At 38.2% G+C, this 16,976-nt stretch overlaps 1 protein-coding gene across 1 annotated transcript; it reads left to right on the forward strand.

Annotated features, from left to right (window-relative positions):
• The first annotated feature begins 4,696 nt into the window (after positions 1-4,696).
• On the forward strand, positions 4,697-5,610 carry LOC123936694 (L-lactate dehydrogenase B chain-like). Its single transcript, XM_045997200.1, is given in 2 exon segments — positions 4,697-4,877; positions 4,880-5,610. Coding segments are annotated over 2 exon segments (897 nt in total). The 5' UTR covers positions 4,697-4,711.
• Positions 5,611-16,976: the final 11,366 nt, after the last annotated feature.

Raw genomic sequence — 16,976 nt, forward strand, 5'->3', positions numbered from 1 at the left:
CAAAAGCCTAAAGGGCTTCAAGACGTCTGTCTGTGAGGCCTTAAAGCAAAGTGAGGAAAACATAATTGGAAGCTGAAGAAAAGGGAATCCTTGTTCCCTTTGTTATGTACTGACACCAAGTTTAGTTTACTCTTGCCTATGTGAATGTGGAACATAGACTATGTGGCTGATGAACTCAATGATCTGGTATTTCTTGCTGCCTAAACTACAATGAAAATGGACTGATGAACTAATGAACTAATTATTTAGTTTTGAATGGAATTCACAGAAAATTCAAAGGATTCAGAGCACTCTTTTTAGAAAGCAAATTGTTCTCAAATTTAAAAAGAGCTTTAAGGGATGCCCGGGTGTTTCAGCTGGTTGTGTCCAACTCATGATTTTGGCTCAGGTCATGATCTCGGGTCCTGGGATTGAGCCCTGTGTTGGGATCTATGATGGGTGTGGAGCCTGCTTAAGGTTCTCTCTCTCCCTCTCCTCCCCCTCCCCCAATCTCTTTCTCTCTCTTAAAAAAAAGAAAATAAAAAAAAAGAGAGAGAGAGAGAGATGCTTTAGGATAAAGATCTAAGGGATAGAAGATAGTGTTATTCTTTCTAAGACCCTAGAAGGTTCTAAGGCATCATATAACACATGCAATACCTGAGAGGCCTCAAGCCAGAACCACCCAGATGAGGCTTCCCTAAATCTTTGGCCCATAGAAACTGTGGGAAATAACAAATTGATTGCTATTTTAAGCCATTTCAATTTGGAGTGATTTTTTTTCTTTGTCAAAATAGACAACCAGGCCATATTCAAAAGACAAGAATAATGTATAAATAATAGTTACTCATTTTTTTAAAAGATTTTTGTTTATTTATTTGGCAGAGATCACAAGCAGGCAGAGAGGCAGGCAGAGAGAGAGAGGGGGAAGCAGGCTCCCTGCTGAGCAGAGAGCCCGATGCGGGGCTCCATCCCAGGACCCGGAGATCATGACCTGAGCCGAAGGCAGAGGCCTCAACCCACTAAGCCACCCAGGTTCCTCAATAGGTACTCATTTTTAATTTAAATTTTAATTTTTAAAAATGAGTTTGCCACTAGGAAATAGGGCAAACATTATTCAGATATGTGCATATTAAATAAATGTAACATGTCTTATTTTACTTCAGAAATAAAAAGTTGGAGCAAAAATTAAAACATATTTAAAGTTTAAATCATATTTTTTTAAGTGTTGAATTATACATTCATTCTTTTCTTTGTTTCTTCATCATTAAATCAGAATTGAAATCTTTTAGGCCAGAGAATTGGCTTTCACACTCTGGGTGTTGCAATATCTGACACCCTTTTCAGAAAGACAAGTGTTATAGACAGGGAGCCCATAAAAGTTCATTGTAATTAAGCACTTAATTTTCACCCAGAAGTGAAATTTTCCACATGTAAGTAAAGTTTCTCACAATGTGGGTTTTCACAATGACTTGTTGAGAAAACTGATTAACTTTTACATAAAACTAAAATTGTAATTCTACATAAAATTAAAAATGAAAGGTGACTGACATTTTGCCTTTAATTGATGATAGATACATATTGATTTAAATATAGCAATTTAGGGGTGCTGGGGTGGCTCAGTTGGTTAAGAGTCTGCCTTTGGTTCAGGTCATGATCCCAGAGTGCTGGGATGGAGCCCCACATCTGGCTTCCTGCTCGGCCAGGAGTTTGCTTCTCCCTCTGCCTAGCTCTCCTGGCTTGTGCTCTCTCTCAATAAATAAATAAATAAATAAATAAATAAAGCAATTTAAAGAAATTCTACTGAGGAAATTCATATGGGGTGTGCAGTTGAACTTTGCAAAGGGATAATGTGGTAGGACATCATAATATCCCAAATTTTCTATAAGCTGCTTTTTTTTTCTCCAACCCTCCCCACCTCACCTTCCTTCTTTCCTCCTTCCCCTCTTTTTTCTCCTTCCTTCTTCTGTGACTTTGTTTTTTAGAGATTTTATTTAATCATCAGAGAGAGAGAGAGCACATGCACAAGCAGGTGGAGCAGAGGCAGAGGGAGAAGCATGCTCCCCGCTGAGCAAGGAGCCAGAGGCAGGACTGGATCGCAGGACCCTGGGATCATGACCGGAGCCAAAGGTAGACTTTTTTTTTTTTTTTTGCAATTTATTTATTTATTTTTATTTGTTTATTTACAGCATAACAGTGTTCATTGTTTTGGCATCACACCCAGTGCTCCATGCAGTACGTGCCCTCCCTATTACCCACCACCTGGTTCCTCAACCTCCCACCCCCCCGCCCCTTCAAAACCCTCTGGTTGTTTTTCAGAGTCCATAGTCTCTCATGGTTCATCTCCCCATCCAATTTCCCTCAACTCCCTTCTCCTCTCCATCTCCCCATGTCCTCCATGTTCTTTGTTATGCTCCACAAATAAGTGAGACCATATGATACTTGACTCTCTCTGCTTGACTTATTTCGCTCAGCATAATTTCTTCCAGTCCCGTCCATGTTGCTACAAAAGTTGGGTATTCGTCCTTTCTGATGGAGGCATAATACTCCATTGTGTATATGGACCACATCTTCCTTATCCATTCATCCGTTGAAGGGCATCTTGGTTCTTTCCACAGTTTGGCGACCGTAGCCATTGCTGCAATAAACATTGGGGTACAGATGGCCCTTCTTTTCACTACATCTGTATCTTTGGGGTAAATACCCAGCAGTGCAATTGCAGGGTCATAGGGAAGCTCTATTCTTAATTTCTTCAGGAATCTCCACACTGTTCTCCAAAGTGGCTGCACTAACTTGCATTCCCACCAACAGTGTAAGAGGGTTCCCCTTTCGATATCAGCCACAGCAACTTCTTTCAAGATATGTCTCCAAAGGCCAAAGAAACAAAAGCAAAAATGAACTTTTGGGACTTCATCAAGATCAAAAGCTTCTGCACAGCAAAGGAAACAGTCAACAAAACAAAAAGGCAACCCACGGAATGGGAGAAGATCTTTGCAAATGACAGTACAGACAAAAGGTTGATATCCAGGATCTATAAAGAACTTCTCAAACTCAACACACACAAAACAGATAATCATATCAAAAAATGGGCAGAAGATATGAACAGACACTTCTCCAACGAAGACATACAAATGGCTATCAGACACATGAAAAAATGTTCATCATCACTAGCCATCAGGGAGATTCAAATTAAAACCACATTGAGATACCACCTGACACCAGTTAGAATGGCCAAAATTAGCAAGACAGGAAACAACGTGTGTTGGAGAGGATGTGGAGAAAGTCTACAAAGGTAGACTTTTAACTGATGGAGCCACCCAGGTATCACCATCTGTGATTATAAAGATAATTTTTTTAATGATAGGTCAAAATTGTTTCTTTTTTCTTTGGTTCCTTTTTCATTTGTATCTATATAATGTGTTAGCCTATTTGCTTGCTTATTTAAGAAGAAAACTCTTCACTGTGTTAAAATGGGTGACCTAGGTAATTATTCCTGACTTCGGGGAGTTCACACTTTATTATAGTAAAAAGTCATGTGCTGAGCTCATCACAGTATCCTCAGATACTTAAATACAAGTAAAATGAGTGATGTGCTTGAGACCACAGAGAAGAGAGTGATTAATATTTTGGAGTGAAAGTGTGGTTTAAGCAGTGATATGCTAGATTTGACTTGTACTGATGTGGGGATAAGTTTTATGGAAGACATGTATTTTGAACTGAGCTTTAAAAGATAGGTAGAAGGGGTTTTTTGTCAGGTTACAAGGGAGAACGGGCTGGGGAAGGGCACCAGGTGATAATCATGGCAACTATTTACTGGGCACTAGCTATGGGCTAGGTATTTGCTAAGTCAGCACTTACATACACTATCATAATCAATCCTTGAAAGGTCCTGCGAGGTCGATCTTACCAACACCATTATACACAGAAAATGGAGGCTTTGGGATTTGAAATCATGTCTGTCATCCGAAAGGTTTTCCATTGCACTTGACTGCCTCATAAATAAATAAGTGGATATGGGGAAGTTTTGGGGAATAGACTAAGTTTAAGAAAACAGAGTATTTCTCTTATCACCATTTTGCATAGCCTGCTACTTTCTGAAATTATATATAAACTCCTCTGGCTGGAACAAACTCATTCTCTAGGCAAACTCACTGATAAATCCTCAATATTATAGAATCTGTTGGCCCTTTAGGATATTTTGTATTAAGATATTATATTCAGAATATTAAATTCCAAGAGAGTGGCAAGTGATCAGGTTGACATAGCTAACACATAAAGTCGATTGAAGTTGTGACCTGCCCCGTGTTTTGGACCGGCAAATTTGAGTGGACTGCAAGGGGATTAGACAAAGTCAGCTGCCAGAGACAGACTGAGAAAAGACTTTCACAGCATATATAACCAATAAAGAGATTAATACGTAGAATACACAAGGAACTTCTGCAAAGCAACAAGGATAAGACAGGAAAGCCAATCTAAGTGGGCACAATGCACAAATAAGCAATTCCCAGAAGGAGAAATCTCAAATGACCAGTAACTATGTAAAGAGATGCAGAAAAGCTCCTTGCAGATCCTGTGCTGGAGGAGAAGCAGGCAGGTAACATTGTCTTTCTCCTGCGACTCTCCCAGCATGTTCTCTCTGGGCACAAACTCTTAAGGAAAAACTGATAGTGCCAGTTGCAGAAGAGGCAGTCATCCCAAACAATAAGATCACTGTAGTGGGCATTGGAAAGTTGGTATGGTGTGTTCCATCAGCATTCTGGAAAAGTCCCTGGCTGATGAACTTGCCCTTGTGGATGTTTTGGAAGATAAACTTGAAGGAGAAATGATGGATCTGCAACATGGGAGCTTATTTCTTCAGACATCTAAAATTGTGGCAGATAAAGATTACTCTGTGACTGCCAGTTGAATGTGGTGGTGACTGGGGGAGTCAGCCAGCAGGAGGGAGAGAGCCGGCTCAATCTGGTGCAGAGGAATGTTAATGTCTTCAAATTCATTATTCCGCAGATAGTCAAGTACAGTCCTGACTGCATCATAATTGTATTTTCCAATCCAGTGGATATTCTCACTTATGTTACCTGGAAACTAAGTGGACTACCCAAGAACTGTGTGATTGGAAGTGGGTGTAATCTGGATTCTGCTAGATTTCGCTATTTTATGGCTGAAAAACTTGGCATTCATCCCAGCAGCTGCCATGGATGGATTTTGGGAGAAGATGGTGATTCAAGTGTGGCTATGTGGAGTGGAGTGATTGTGGCAGGCGTTTCTCTTCAGGAACTGAATCCAGAAATGGGAACAGACGACAGTGAAAATTGGAAGGAAGTGCATAAGATGCTGATGGAAAGTGCCTACGAAGTCATCAAGCTAAAAGGATATACAAACTGGGCTTTTGGATTAAGTGTGGCTGATCTCATTGAATCCATGTTGGAAAACCTATCCAGGATTCATCCAGTGTCAGCAATGGTGAAGGGGTTGTATGGCATTGAGAATGAAGTCTTCCTGAGCTTCCCGTGTAATCTGAACACTTGGGGCTTAACCAGTGTGATTAACCAAAAGCAGAAGGATGATGAGGTTGCCCAGCTCAAGAAAAGTACAGGTACCCTGTGGGACGTCCAGAAAGACGTAAAAGATCTGTGAATCCTGGCTTTTAGGCTGTAGAAATTTAAAACTACAATGTGATTAACTGTGAGCCTTTAGTTTTTCATCCATATACATGGATCATAGTTTGCTCTTATCTTCCTAAATATGTGAATCTGGGCTCACAGAATCAAAGCTGATGCTTGGTTTAATGCTTGTAATATGAGTCCTTAAATAAAATTAACTATTGTAATGTGCTTTAAAAAAAATAAAAAAAATAAAGAGATGCAAAACTTTACTAGAAATCCCCCCCTCCAAATGCAAATTAAATAACCTAGCCTTCAGCATCTCAGAAAAGTATGTCACAGTTTTGGTTAAACTAATACTTAGTGCTTATATTATTGTGATTATGTGAACATTATTCATATCTATGATTATATATCATTTGATTTATGGCTTTTAAAAACATTTATTAAGGCATGATAAACAATACAAGGACACATTTAATGTAGAAAATTTGATAAGATGTTACATAAGTTTACACCGGTGAAACCATCACCATAATCAAGATAATGGATATACCCATCACCCTGAAAATTTCCTGTGTCCCTTTGGCATCTTTCTGTACTGCCATCACCTGATAGGCAAACACTGATATGCCTTTTGTTGTAGAGATTAGTTTTCATTTTTAAGAATTTTGCATAATCAAATCATGGAGCATTAGTCTTTTTCTGTCTAGCTTCTTTCACTGATTTTGAGATTTTACAATTATTTTGAGATTCATTCATGTCGTTGCAAATAATAACAGTTTATTTATTTTTTTTTAATTTTTTAAAATTTGTTTATTTACAGCATAACAGTGTTCATTGTTTTGGCCCCACACCCAGTGCTCCATGCAGTACGTGTCCTCCCTATTACCCACCACCTGGTTCCTCAACCTCCCACCCCCCCCGCCCCTTCAAAACCCCCCGGTTGTTTTTCAGAGTCCATAGTCTCTCATGGTCTCATAAATAACAGTTTATTTTTATTGCTAAATTTATTCCACTGTATGGATATACTACCATTTATTTATCTATTCAATTATTACTGGGTGTTTGGATCATTTCTAATTTTTGGTTGTTACAAATAAAAATGTTATGAACATTTATGTCCGAATCTTTGTATGGTCATATGTTTCATTTCTCTTGGCTGGTTACCTAGGGGTGGAATGGTTGTATTATATGACAAGCAGATGTTTGACTTTTTTTTTTTTTTAAGATTTTATTTATTTGACACAGAGAGAGATCACAGTAGGCAGAGAGTCAGGCAGAGAGAGAGAGGAGGAAGCAGGCTCCCTGCCAAGCAGAGAGCCCAATGTGGGGCTCGATCCCAGGACCCTGAGATTATGACCTGAGCTGAAGGCAGAGGCTTTAACCCACTGAGCCACCCAGGCACCCCGATGTTTGACATTTTAAGAAACTGCCAAACCATTTTCCAAAGTGGTTATATCGTTTTACATTCATATTATCACTGTATGAGAGTTCTAATTCTTCCTCATCCTCTCCAACACTTAATACTGTCAGTCTTTCGGGGTGCCTGGGTGGCTCAGTGGGTTAAAGCCTCTGCTTTCGGCTCAGGTCATGATCTCAGGGTCCTGGGATCGAGCCCCACATTGGGCTCTCTGCTTGGCAGGGAGCCTGCTTCCTCCTCTCTCTCTGCCTGCCTCTCTGCCTGCTTGTGATTTCTCTCTGTTAAATAAATAAAATATTAAAAAAAATACTGTCAGTCTTTCATCTTTTTAATGTTAGCCATTCTAACAGGTATATAGCTGTATCTCATTATGGTTTTAATTAGAGTTGCCCCAACAACTAATGATATTAAGCATCTCTTCACATTCTTATTTGCCATCCTTGTATCTTCTTGAGTAAAGTATATGTTCAAATCCTTCACTTTATTTTGTTTTTAATTTTAATTTATTTATTTTTAAGTAGGATCTGTGCCCAGTGTGGAGCTCAATGCAGGGCTTAAACTCATGACACTGGGATCAAGACTCGAGCTGAAGAGTCTGATGCTTAACTGACTGAGCCACCTAGGTGGCCCCCTTTGCTCATTTTTAAGATTGAGTTTTAAAAATGTTCTTACTGTTGAGCTTTAAGTTCATCTATGTATTTATGGATACAAGCCATTTATAGATCTTTGATTTACAAATATTTTCTCCCACTTTGTGGCTTTTATTCATTCTCTTATCTTTTGAAAAGCTTTCAAAAATCAAAAGCTTAACATTTTGATGAAGTTCATGTTACTAATTTTTTCCTTTGTAGATTGTGTTTATGGTCTTGTATCCAAAAATCTTGGCCTAATTCAAGGTGACAGGGATCTTCTCCTGTGTTTTCTTTCAGGAGTTTTATGATTTTAGGCTTTATGTTTAGGCTTATGATCCATTTGGATTAATTTCTGTGTATGGTGTGACGTATAAGTCAAAGTTCTTGTGTGTGCGTGTGTGTGTTTGTGTGTGTGCGTGCACGCATGAGCACACGTGCACATGTGGATTTCCAATTGTTCCAGCACTATTTGTTGAAGACTTTCTTTTATTCACTGAATTTCCTTTACATCTTTATGGAAGATCAGCTTTGTGGGTCTATTTCTAGCTCTCCATTCCATTCTACTAATCTATTTATGTGTCTTTTTTTTTTTTAATTTTATTTATTTATTTGACAGAGAGAGAGATCACAGGTAGGCAGAGAGGCAGGCAGAGAGAGAGGGGGAAGCAGGCTCCCTGCTGAGCAGAGAGTCCGATGCGGGACTCGATCCCAGGATCCTGGGATCATGACCTGAGCTGAAGGCAGAGGCTTAACCCACTGAGCCACCCAGGCGCCCCTAATTATGTGTCTTAACTCTAATCTCACATTGTCTTTACTGTAGTTTCTTTTTTCTTTTTTACTGTCACAGTGAAGCTTATGAAAAACACTGGTATGGAGACACAGAGATAGACAAATACATTTAGGTGGGGGGGCTCAGGTGAAATTGTGGCTTCTTTACATTGATGTCATATTTGCTGAGGGCAGAGGTCAAGCCCTCCATGGTTAGAGTGTACTTGTGGTTCTTTCTCTGCCAGAGGCTATGCCCCTCATTTTGCGGTGCCATGGACATCACTGTAAATACCTGAAATGAATTTCTGGGCATCTAGAGAGATGGGCCAAATTATGCTTGGATTTGAGGTCCCAGAGCCAGCTTGGTTCCGGGAGTAGCCAGTCATGGTATCTGGGATCTTAGGTGTGTGATTCTCCACCTGTGCCTTGAAGTCTGCTAGCGACTTGCTGAACACTTCCAACTTCAGGTCTTTGCTGGCTATGCTTGGTAGTATGTAAAGCCTATTAGACATGGCCCAACCCAGGGTGGGAGTTGGCATTACATGAGTGGGGGCTGGAGGGAGGGGCAGGCAACCAGTGCTCTAGCCCCAGGCCCCTCTGCTCTCCCCAAGGATCTGGGAGGCTAAATAGTCTCTTCAGACCTTTTTACTATAGTCGTATCGTTAAGTCTTTTTTTTTTTTTTTTTAAGATTTAATTTTTTGACAGATAGAGATTACAAGTAGGCAGAGAGGCAGGCAGAGAGAGAAAGAGGAGGAAGCAGGCTCCCAGCCAAGTAGAGAGCCCGATGCGGGGCTCGATCCCAGGACCCTGGGATCATGACCTGAGCCGAATGCAGAGGCTTTAACCCGCTGAGCCACCCAGGCGCCCCGTTAAGTCTTGAATCAAGAAGTATTAATCTCTAAACTTTATTCTTTCAAAAAATTGTGTGGCTATCCTTTGCACTTACAGTGAATTTTGTAATCAGCTTACCAGTGTCTAGAAAAATCCAGCTGGGATTTTTCCCTTGGATTTTAAAAATCTGTGTATCAATTTGGGAAGAACTGATGCTTTAAAATATTGAGTTTTGTGACATGTCAACAAAATACCTCTCCCCATTTATTTAAACTTTAGTTTCTCTCAACAATGTTTTATAGTCGTTAGTGTAGTCTTTCACACTTTTGACTAGATTTATTCTTATTTGATCGTATTTGCCTTCTTTGATTTAGTGATATGTATTTGAATTTCCCGCATCTCTTCTTGTGACTTGATAGCTCATGTCATTTTAGTATCGAACAGTATTACATTGTCTGGATTTACCGCAGTTTATTTATATATTCACATTCAATAGAAGGTCATCTTGGTTGCTTCCAAGTTTTGAAAATTATGAATAAAGTTTCTATAAACATCCTTATGCAGGTTTTTTTGTGGACATACGTTTTCAACTCATTCGCATAGATAACAAGTAGCATGGTGGCTGGATCATGTGGTAAGAGTATGTATAGTTCTCTAGGCACCTGGGTGGCTCAGTGGGTTAAGCCTCTGCCTTCGGCTCAGGTCATGGTCTCAGGGTCCTGGGATCAAGCCCTGCGTGGAGCTCTCTGCTCAGCGGAGAGTCTGCTTCCCCCTCTCCCCCTGCCTGCCTCTCTGCCTAGTTGTGATTTCTCTCTGTCAAATAAATAAATAAAATCTTAAAAAAAAAAGAATATGTATAGTTCTCCAAAAAACTGCCAAACCATCTTCCAAAGTGGCTGTTGCATTTTGCATTCCCACCTGCGTGGATGAGCCCTCCTGTTGTTCCACATCCTCACCCATACATGGTGCTGTCAGTGTTTTGGATTTTGTCCATTCTAACAGGTGTTAAGTGGAATCTCATTGTTGTTTTAATTTTCAGTTTCCTAATCTTGTATGAACTTAGCAATGCTTATTTGCCACTGAGATTCCCCCACCCCAGTTTACTGAGATACAATTTATGTGTAAGTTTAAGGTGTACAATGTGTTGAGTTGATAAGCTTCTATATTGCAAAATGATTACCACCCTCATGTTAGCTAACACTTGTGTTATGTCACACAATTACCATTTGTGTGTGTGTGTGTGTGTGTGTGTGTGTGGTAGAGACATTTAAGATATGCTCTCAAACAACTTTCAAGTATATAATACAGTATTGTTAACTATAATTATCATGCTCTACATTAGATCCCTAGAATTTGTTCATTTTAAAAGTGGAGTTTGTACCCTTTGACCAAGATCTCCCCTTTCACCCCACCCTGCAAGCTCCTGGTAACCACGATTCTAGTCTCTGATTCTATACGTATGACGTTTGTAGATTCCACATATAAGTGATACTATAGCATGTTTGTCTTTTTTTTGTTGAGCCTTTTTCTTTCATGGCTTTTAGTATAGCCAGTTCTGTGTGCCCTTGAAAAGAATGGGTATTATTTGTTGTAAGGAACATTCTTTCATAGACCACTGTCTTTTGTTGCCTACTGTCCAGTTTTTTAAAACCATTGATTCACATATATTGTCTTTTGTTTGTTTGTTTCAGGTAGTAGAATAAATTCAGCCCCCGTTAATTCGTCTGGGTTAGGAGCCCAAGTTCTCTAGGGTAATACTTTTCCTTTTCTTGGGCTGTTTCTTTTCCTCCTTTTTGCTTTCCTTTATTTTCTTTGTATCTGTCACTAAGTATCCTTAAACTTCATGTCAGAAATTTGAATTTACTCTCTCTCTATGTTCAGACATGTCGGATAATCTTATTACTTTAATATTTGTCTTAGGGATATCCTTTCTAAATCTTTCCTTCCTCCTGTTTCAATGTAAACTAGTTGCTGCCTTCGTTTTGGCTATTGTCTTGGGATTTCTGTTAACTAATTGTCTGTAAATATACTTCTTTACTCTTCTGTGTTTTTGTGGACCTCTTACCTACATTTTTCTTGCTTTAGTCCCAAGTTTTGGTGGACTACACCTTTCAATAGCTTCCGGAAAATAAATACATGAGAAGAATTTTTTTTTCTTGAGAACTCATAGAACTGAAAATATCTTTATTCGATGCTCACATTTGATTTTAAATTTATATAGTTACAGAATTCTAAGTTGGAGATGAATTTCCCTCAGAATTTTTATGTGTCATTTCCGGCAAGTCCAATATTGCTACTGAAAAGATTGATAACATTTTAAATTCCCATTCTTTTGCCTGCAATCTGTTTATATCTTTGAAGCCTTTTAGGATCTTCTCTTTATTCCTGGTGTCAGAAAATTTGTCATTGATTCCAATTACTTAACACTTTTTAACTAAAACATAACTTATTTAATTTCTGCAATAATCATGTAAAGTTTTCAAGAACTTGTTTTTCTTTTTTTAAAGATTTTATTTATTTGACAGAGATCACCAGCAGGCAGAGAGAGAGAGAGGAGGAAGCAGGCTCCCTGCTGAGCAGAGAGCCTGATGTGGGGCTCGATTCCAGGACCCTGTGATCATGACCTGAGCAGAAGGCGGAGGCTCAACCCACTGAGCCACCCAGGTGCCCCTTGTTTCTTTTTCATTACATTCTATTTTCATATCATGAATTTAATATCTTCTATTATGTCTTTCATGATATTAATTTCAGTGTTTAAAAGTTTTATTTTGTTCTTTGTATTGACTGTTTCTTTGACCTTCATGTTTCTAATTTATTTTTGTCACTATCATTTGTGTCAAAGATTACTCTTTATATATATGGTAAAGTTTTGCCTGTTCATATCTAAGAATGAAGGATTTAAGAATTCACTGAAATCTGTGTGTGTGTGTGTGTGTGTGTGTGCACGCACATGTGGGCATGTGTGTGCACAGAGGTTTATAGGGTGTGTTGATTGACAGGCTTCTATGCAGGTTATTTGGGTGGAGATTATGCTGCTTCATTGTTCATACTCAACTTTGAGTACATGATCTTTTCTTTATACATGTTCAGTTCTCCTGGGTAGAAATCCTTTATCTCCTTGCCTAGGCGTTGTAAGGGTCACCACCAGAGTTCCAAGATTCAAGTTGCTGTGGTAGTGGCAGGGGTGGGGGTGAGCTCAAGGGTCTCCGTATTTAGTATATAAATTTCACTCAGTATGCCATCCCTGCCTTCAGCTGTGCCTGATGACTCCTAACCCAAAATTTCTAAGGTTTGACTTCTTTAGTCTTTTACTGGGGTGATGGAGGGCATCTAGGTGCTGAACTTCTTCCTCTATAGGCTGATAACCAACCCTTCTATTTTCAGTCCCACAAATACTTGAGCTTCAGTGGTACTTGTGAGACCCAACTCTTGAGCCTTTTCAAGGTTCATTTCTTGTTTCTGTGTAGGAATTTGGTTTTCCTCTTGTCTTCTAAGTCAGTTATTGTATGTCCATGTACTTTCCACCTTCTAAAACTTAGTTGATATATCTTTTTTCTACATCATCCTCTTTTTGCTTTGTGGATTTGGAACTTAAACAAATCTGTTCAATGTAATTTTAATGTATTCTCAGGAGAGAGCAGAGATTAATGAATGGTTGAGATATGTGCTCTTTTGTTTAGATTTTTTTTTAAACTGTGAAATATAACAAATGTATAGAAAGTATAGTTCACTGATTTTTACAAAGTAACCGATCAGGTGAAGATACAGAGTATTGCCAGTCTGACAGAATCCTCTTGTGCTGTACGAATCTTTATCCCATCACAGTATTATTTTAGTGCACCTCAAATACCCTGAAACTTATTCTATGACTCCTGGTTGTGTCACTTGATAAGTAAACCCAAATTAGCACAACTTTCTGTATATTTTCCTCATGTCTACTGTATGAAAAAAAATTCCATATAATAAACATTATCCAGTGTTGATACAGAGAAAGATACAGAGCTTGCTTACTAAGCTTTATTTTAGTTAATAAGTACAGTTTTTTGTTAAGGAACATTTGTGTGCAGGTACAACTTGACTTTATCCAAAAGAAACTTCATCTAACACAGAAAACTATTCCTCCTTTGACCTTTGAGATATTCATTCTGTAAGACTAATCCAATATTCTGATATGATTTCTTTTTCAATTTTTGAAGGTTCTGGAAAACATGGAAGTTAGACCGTGATATTGAGCCAGTATAAAATAAGTTGAAAAATAATATTTCTTGGTAATATCATTAACTCTCTACTTACTTGAAGCCAAACACCCTTCCTTTACAAAGGCCATAGTTTTCTGTGAACCAGAAAAGCTATAAATTTTACCAGCTGGTTTTAACTGAAAAGAAATAATCAAAAAAATTTCCTCCTGTGGGCTCTATAAATGCTGAGATAGTAGACTGACACATGAAATATACTAACAGTGGTTATTCATGCCTTCCCCTCCCTCTCAAACATGTCCTAATGATTTGTTATTCTACTCCATTTATAAATAGCCATGGAGCGGGGTCTCACTGAATGAGAAGCCTGCTATTTTTTCTTAATGTAAAGTGTCAAGTGAGTTGAGTATTTTTGGGCACATAAACCCTTATTTGGCACCTAAGCAGAGAACATGTTAAGGACTTAGCATATGGAGGGTAAATTGGTAATCAAATTTTGTCTACATTTAGTTTCTATTTTCTTCTTCAGGAATTAAGTTGAAATTGATATCTTTTTGTTTTTGTTTTTTAATTTAACTCTCTGTCTGCCACCTAAAGAAAAAAGACGTGAAAAATCAACAAGTATACTTAATCTTTCTTTCCATGAAAGTGCAACATTGTGAAATTTCTGCAGTTCATGAGGCATTCTTCTGCTTGAGAAACAGGACCTAGACGAAATCTCTGAAACCTTCTAGTTCCAGTACTTGCTTTGTCACATTCAATCTCCAGCAGTTTTGTGTTGCCTTTTCCCTATTTAAGAGTTTTAGATTGGCTTTTGAAACGAACACCCAAAATGTAATCTCAAGGAAAACAATTTTCATGAAGATTATATTGGAGATGTTCTAACCTTGCTGAACATTAAAATTCCCTGTGGAGTTTGCTGAACAGATTCTTGGGTCCTGCTCTCAGAGACTGATTTTCCAACCGTTGTTGATAATGCATTTAGTTTCTGCTCCTGTAAGAGTGTAGTGAAGGGGCCTTTTAATTATGGCTTTCCAAACTCTGAAGTTCAAACACTGTTTTCATTATATTGCTTCTCTATTCCTCAGAGTAGCAATTTTTAAGTGCTAGCAATCTTTCAAAGAAAGGATAGGGATAGATAGTTTGGGGGCATGAGGCTCAGGGAGAGGGTAGAAGGGAGAAGGGCAGGCTGGAGGGCAGAGGACATGAAATTCTTTGACATCAGGTCTCTTAGCAGCCACTGTTAGGAAAGAAATGCAGAGAAAGAGAGTGGAGGGCACCTATGAAGAAGCTATTTCCCCTTTCTAACCTTTTCCTCAGTAAGCACACATGTGTGTAGCCACTCATCCCCTCAGCTCAGCCAGATGCTTGAGTGGTTCTGTCCAAGCAGCTGGAAACAACCCCAACAATCCATCAGTATGGCAGCTCAGTATTCTCCTGAGGTCTGCTCTGTGGGACGTAGGTTAACTCCAAGTCCACTGGGTTAATTCATGACTCAAAGAAACATTTGAAAATATGGGGCTGAGGAAAGCACACCTGAAATGGGAGTCAGGAGACAAAAGTTCTAGTTCCAGTTCTGTTGTTTATTACCAAAGTGACTTCCTTAATATCCCTGAGCATTAGTTTTTTGTTTTGTTTTGTTCTTTTTTTTTTTTTTTCCTTTGCTTACATAAGAAAGGTTGCATTAGAATATTTCTTGGGTTCCATTTAGCTCTTAATCTGTTATTCTGAGGGGCTGGGGGAGGAAGGAAGCTGGTTTCTGATCCAAGTTCTGCTGCCCGCTGTTGTCAAGTAACTGTTGTCCACTTATTTGGTGAGATTCTTTCTCTTGGGAAGAAACCAGTGTTTTTGATGAGATTGGCAACATTGCTTATTTCTGTTTATTGCTGAATATTAACACACCTTCTGTTTTGCACACTGTAGATTAGTTTGTGCAAAGTATAAAAGTTGTAAAGTATAAAACTAAAGAGGCTGGGTCTTGGAAATGTGGTATGAGTTGCAAACTGGTCACTGAATTCCTGCTTGTTTGAATAAAAGTTGAAAATTCTCTTGGAGGATTTTTCAATCTCCTGGTAGAATCTCAAGATTTTGTTTAGTTTTTTCTTTTAATATTATAGTTATTGATACTATTAGTATTCTGATGGATATAGGTTCATAAGTAAAATCTTTTATTTTCAGGAATAATTAATAGCTTAAACTCGATCTGCCCTAAATAAACTGATCTTTCATTCAAAATGTACTTCATTTCCTAACATTTTAAAAGAGATACCTTTGAAATCACATCTAATCCCTTCTCTTCCTATACTCTCCACATTTTAATGAAGGGCTAATTTTGCTTGATTCTACTTCTAGTGTGTCATTATATGAGCCTTATTGCTCCTGATTCATTATTTCTTGCTTATACCACTGCAGTAATCTTCTATTTTTAATGTTTATCCTTGCCAATTTATACTTTAATGTCAAAAGGATTTTTCTTTTTTTAAAGATTTTATTTATTTACTTGACAGACAGAGATCACAAGCAGGCAGAGAGGCAGGCAGAGAGAGATGGGGAAGCAGGCTCCCTGCTGTGCAGAGAGCCCTATGCCAGGTTCGATCCCAGGACCTTGGTATCATGACCTGAGCCGAAGGCAGAGGTTTTAACCCACTGAGCCATCCAGGCACCCCCAAAAGGATTTTTCTAATGCACCATTCTGATCTTCTCTCCCTCTTGCTTAAAAAACATTAACGACTTGGTTTTACTTATAGGATGAAATCCAAACTTTCTAGTAGAACTTTAAAATTTTTCTTGTTTGGACATGCCTAACATTCAAATATTTATGTGATTCTCTGCTTTTTCTTATGCCATTCCTTTGGCCTTGAATGTTCCAACCTCTGTCTAGCAAAGTCCTATTCATCCTTTAAGAGCAAACCTCAAAGTGTCCTCCATCATGAATCTTTGAGAATTTTACACCCAAATAAATGCTCCTAAGCTCTTATAGTGGATCTTATTGCCTTAATATTTTGCTACTTTGTATTACTTTCATTCTTTTTTTTTTCTTGAATATTAACTTTTCCTAATAAGCATTAGGTAGACTTTAGCCCTTAAAACTGGTGCAAACTTGACATGTATTTTTGTATTTCTGGTAAAAACAACTGTGTCTTTAATCAGATTTTCAAAAGACTCAACAATTCCAAATGGTTGTAAAATAATACTATATTGTAAACTCTTTGATTAAAAAAAAGGTGTATTTTGCCAAGTGAAATTTAGTGCAAAACCTTCAACATAATTGAATAATCAGCTGGATAAGAAATAAATGAATATTACATTTAAATACAGTTTAATTGAAAAATCCTCTAAATTTGTATTCAGAATGATATATTAGATTATTGTTAAGACTTGTCCATGTCTCTACATATCTAAGATAAAGAGGTTTGATACAGGTAAATACTGTTTTATAAAAAGGGTTTGTGGTGACTGTTTGCTTGTTTGCTTTTTTTGGCTAAGATTTGAACTTAACTAGGATATATATTTGGATGTGATTAGAAATACCTTCAAGTTCCCTGAACC

Source organism: Meles meles, chromosome 2, assembly GCF_922984935.1.
Source record: "Meles meles chromosome 2, mMelMel3.1 paternal haplotype, whole genome shotgun sequence".
In the NCBI taxonomy this organism is placed as follows: domain Eukaryota; kingdom Metazoa; phylum Chordata; class Mammalia; order Carnivora; family Mustelidae; genus Meles; species Meles meles.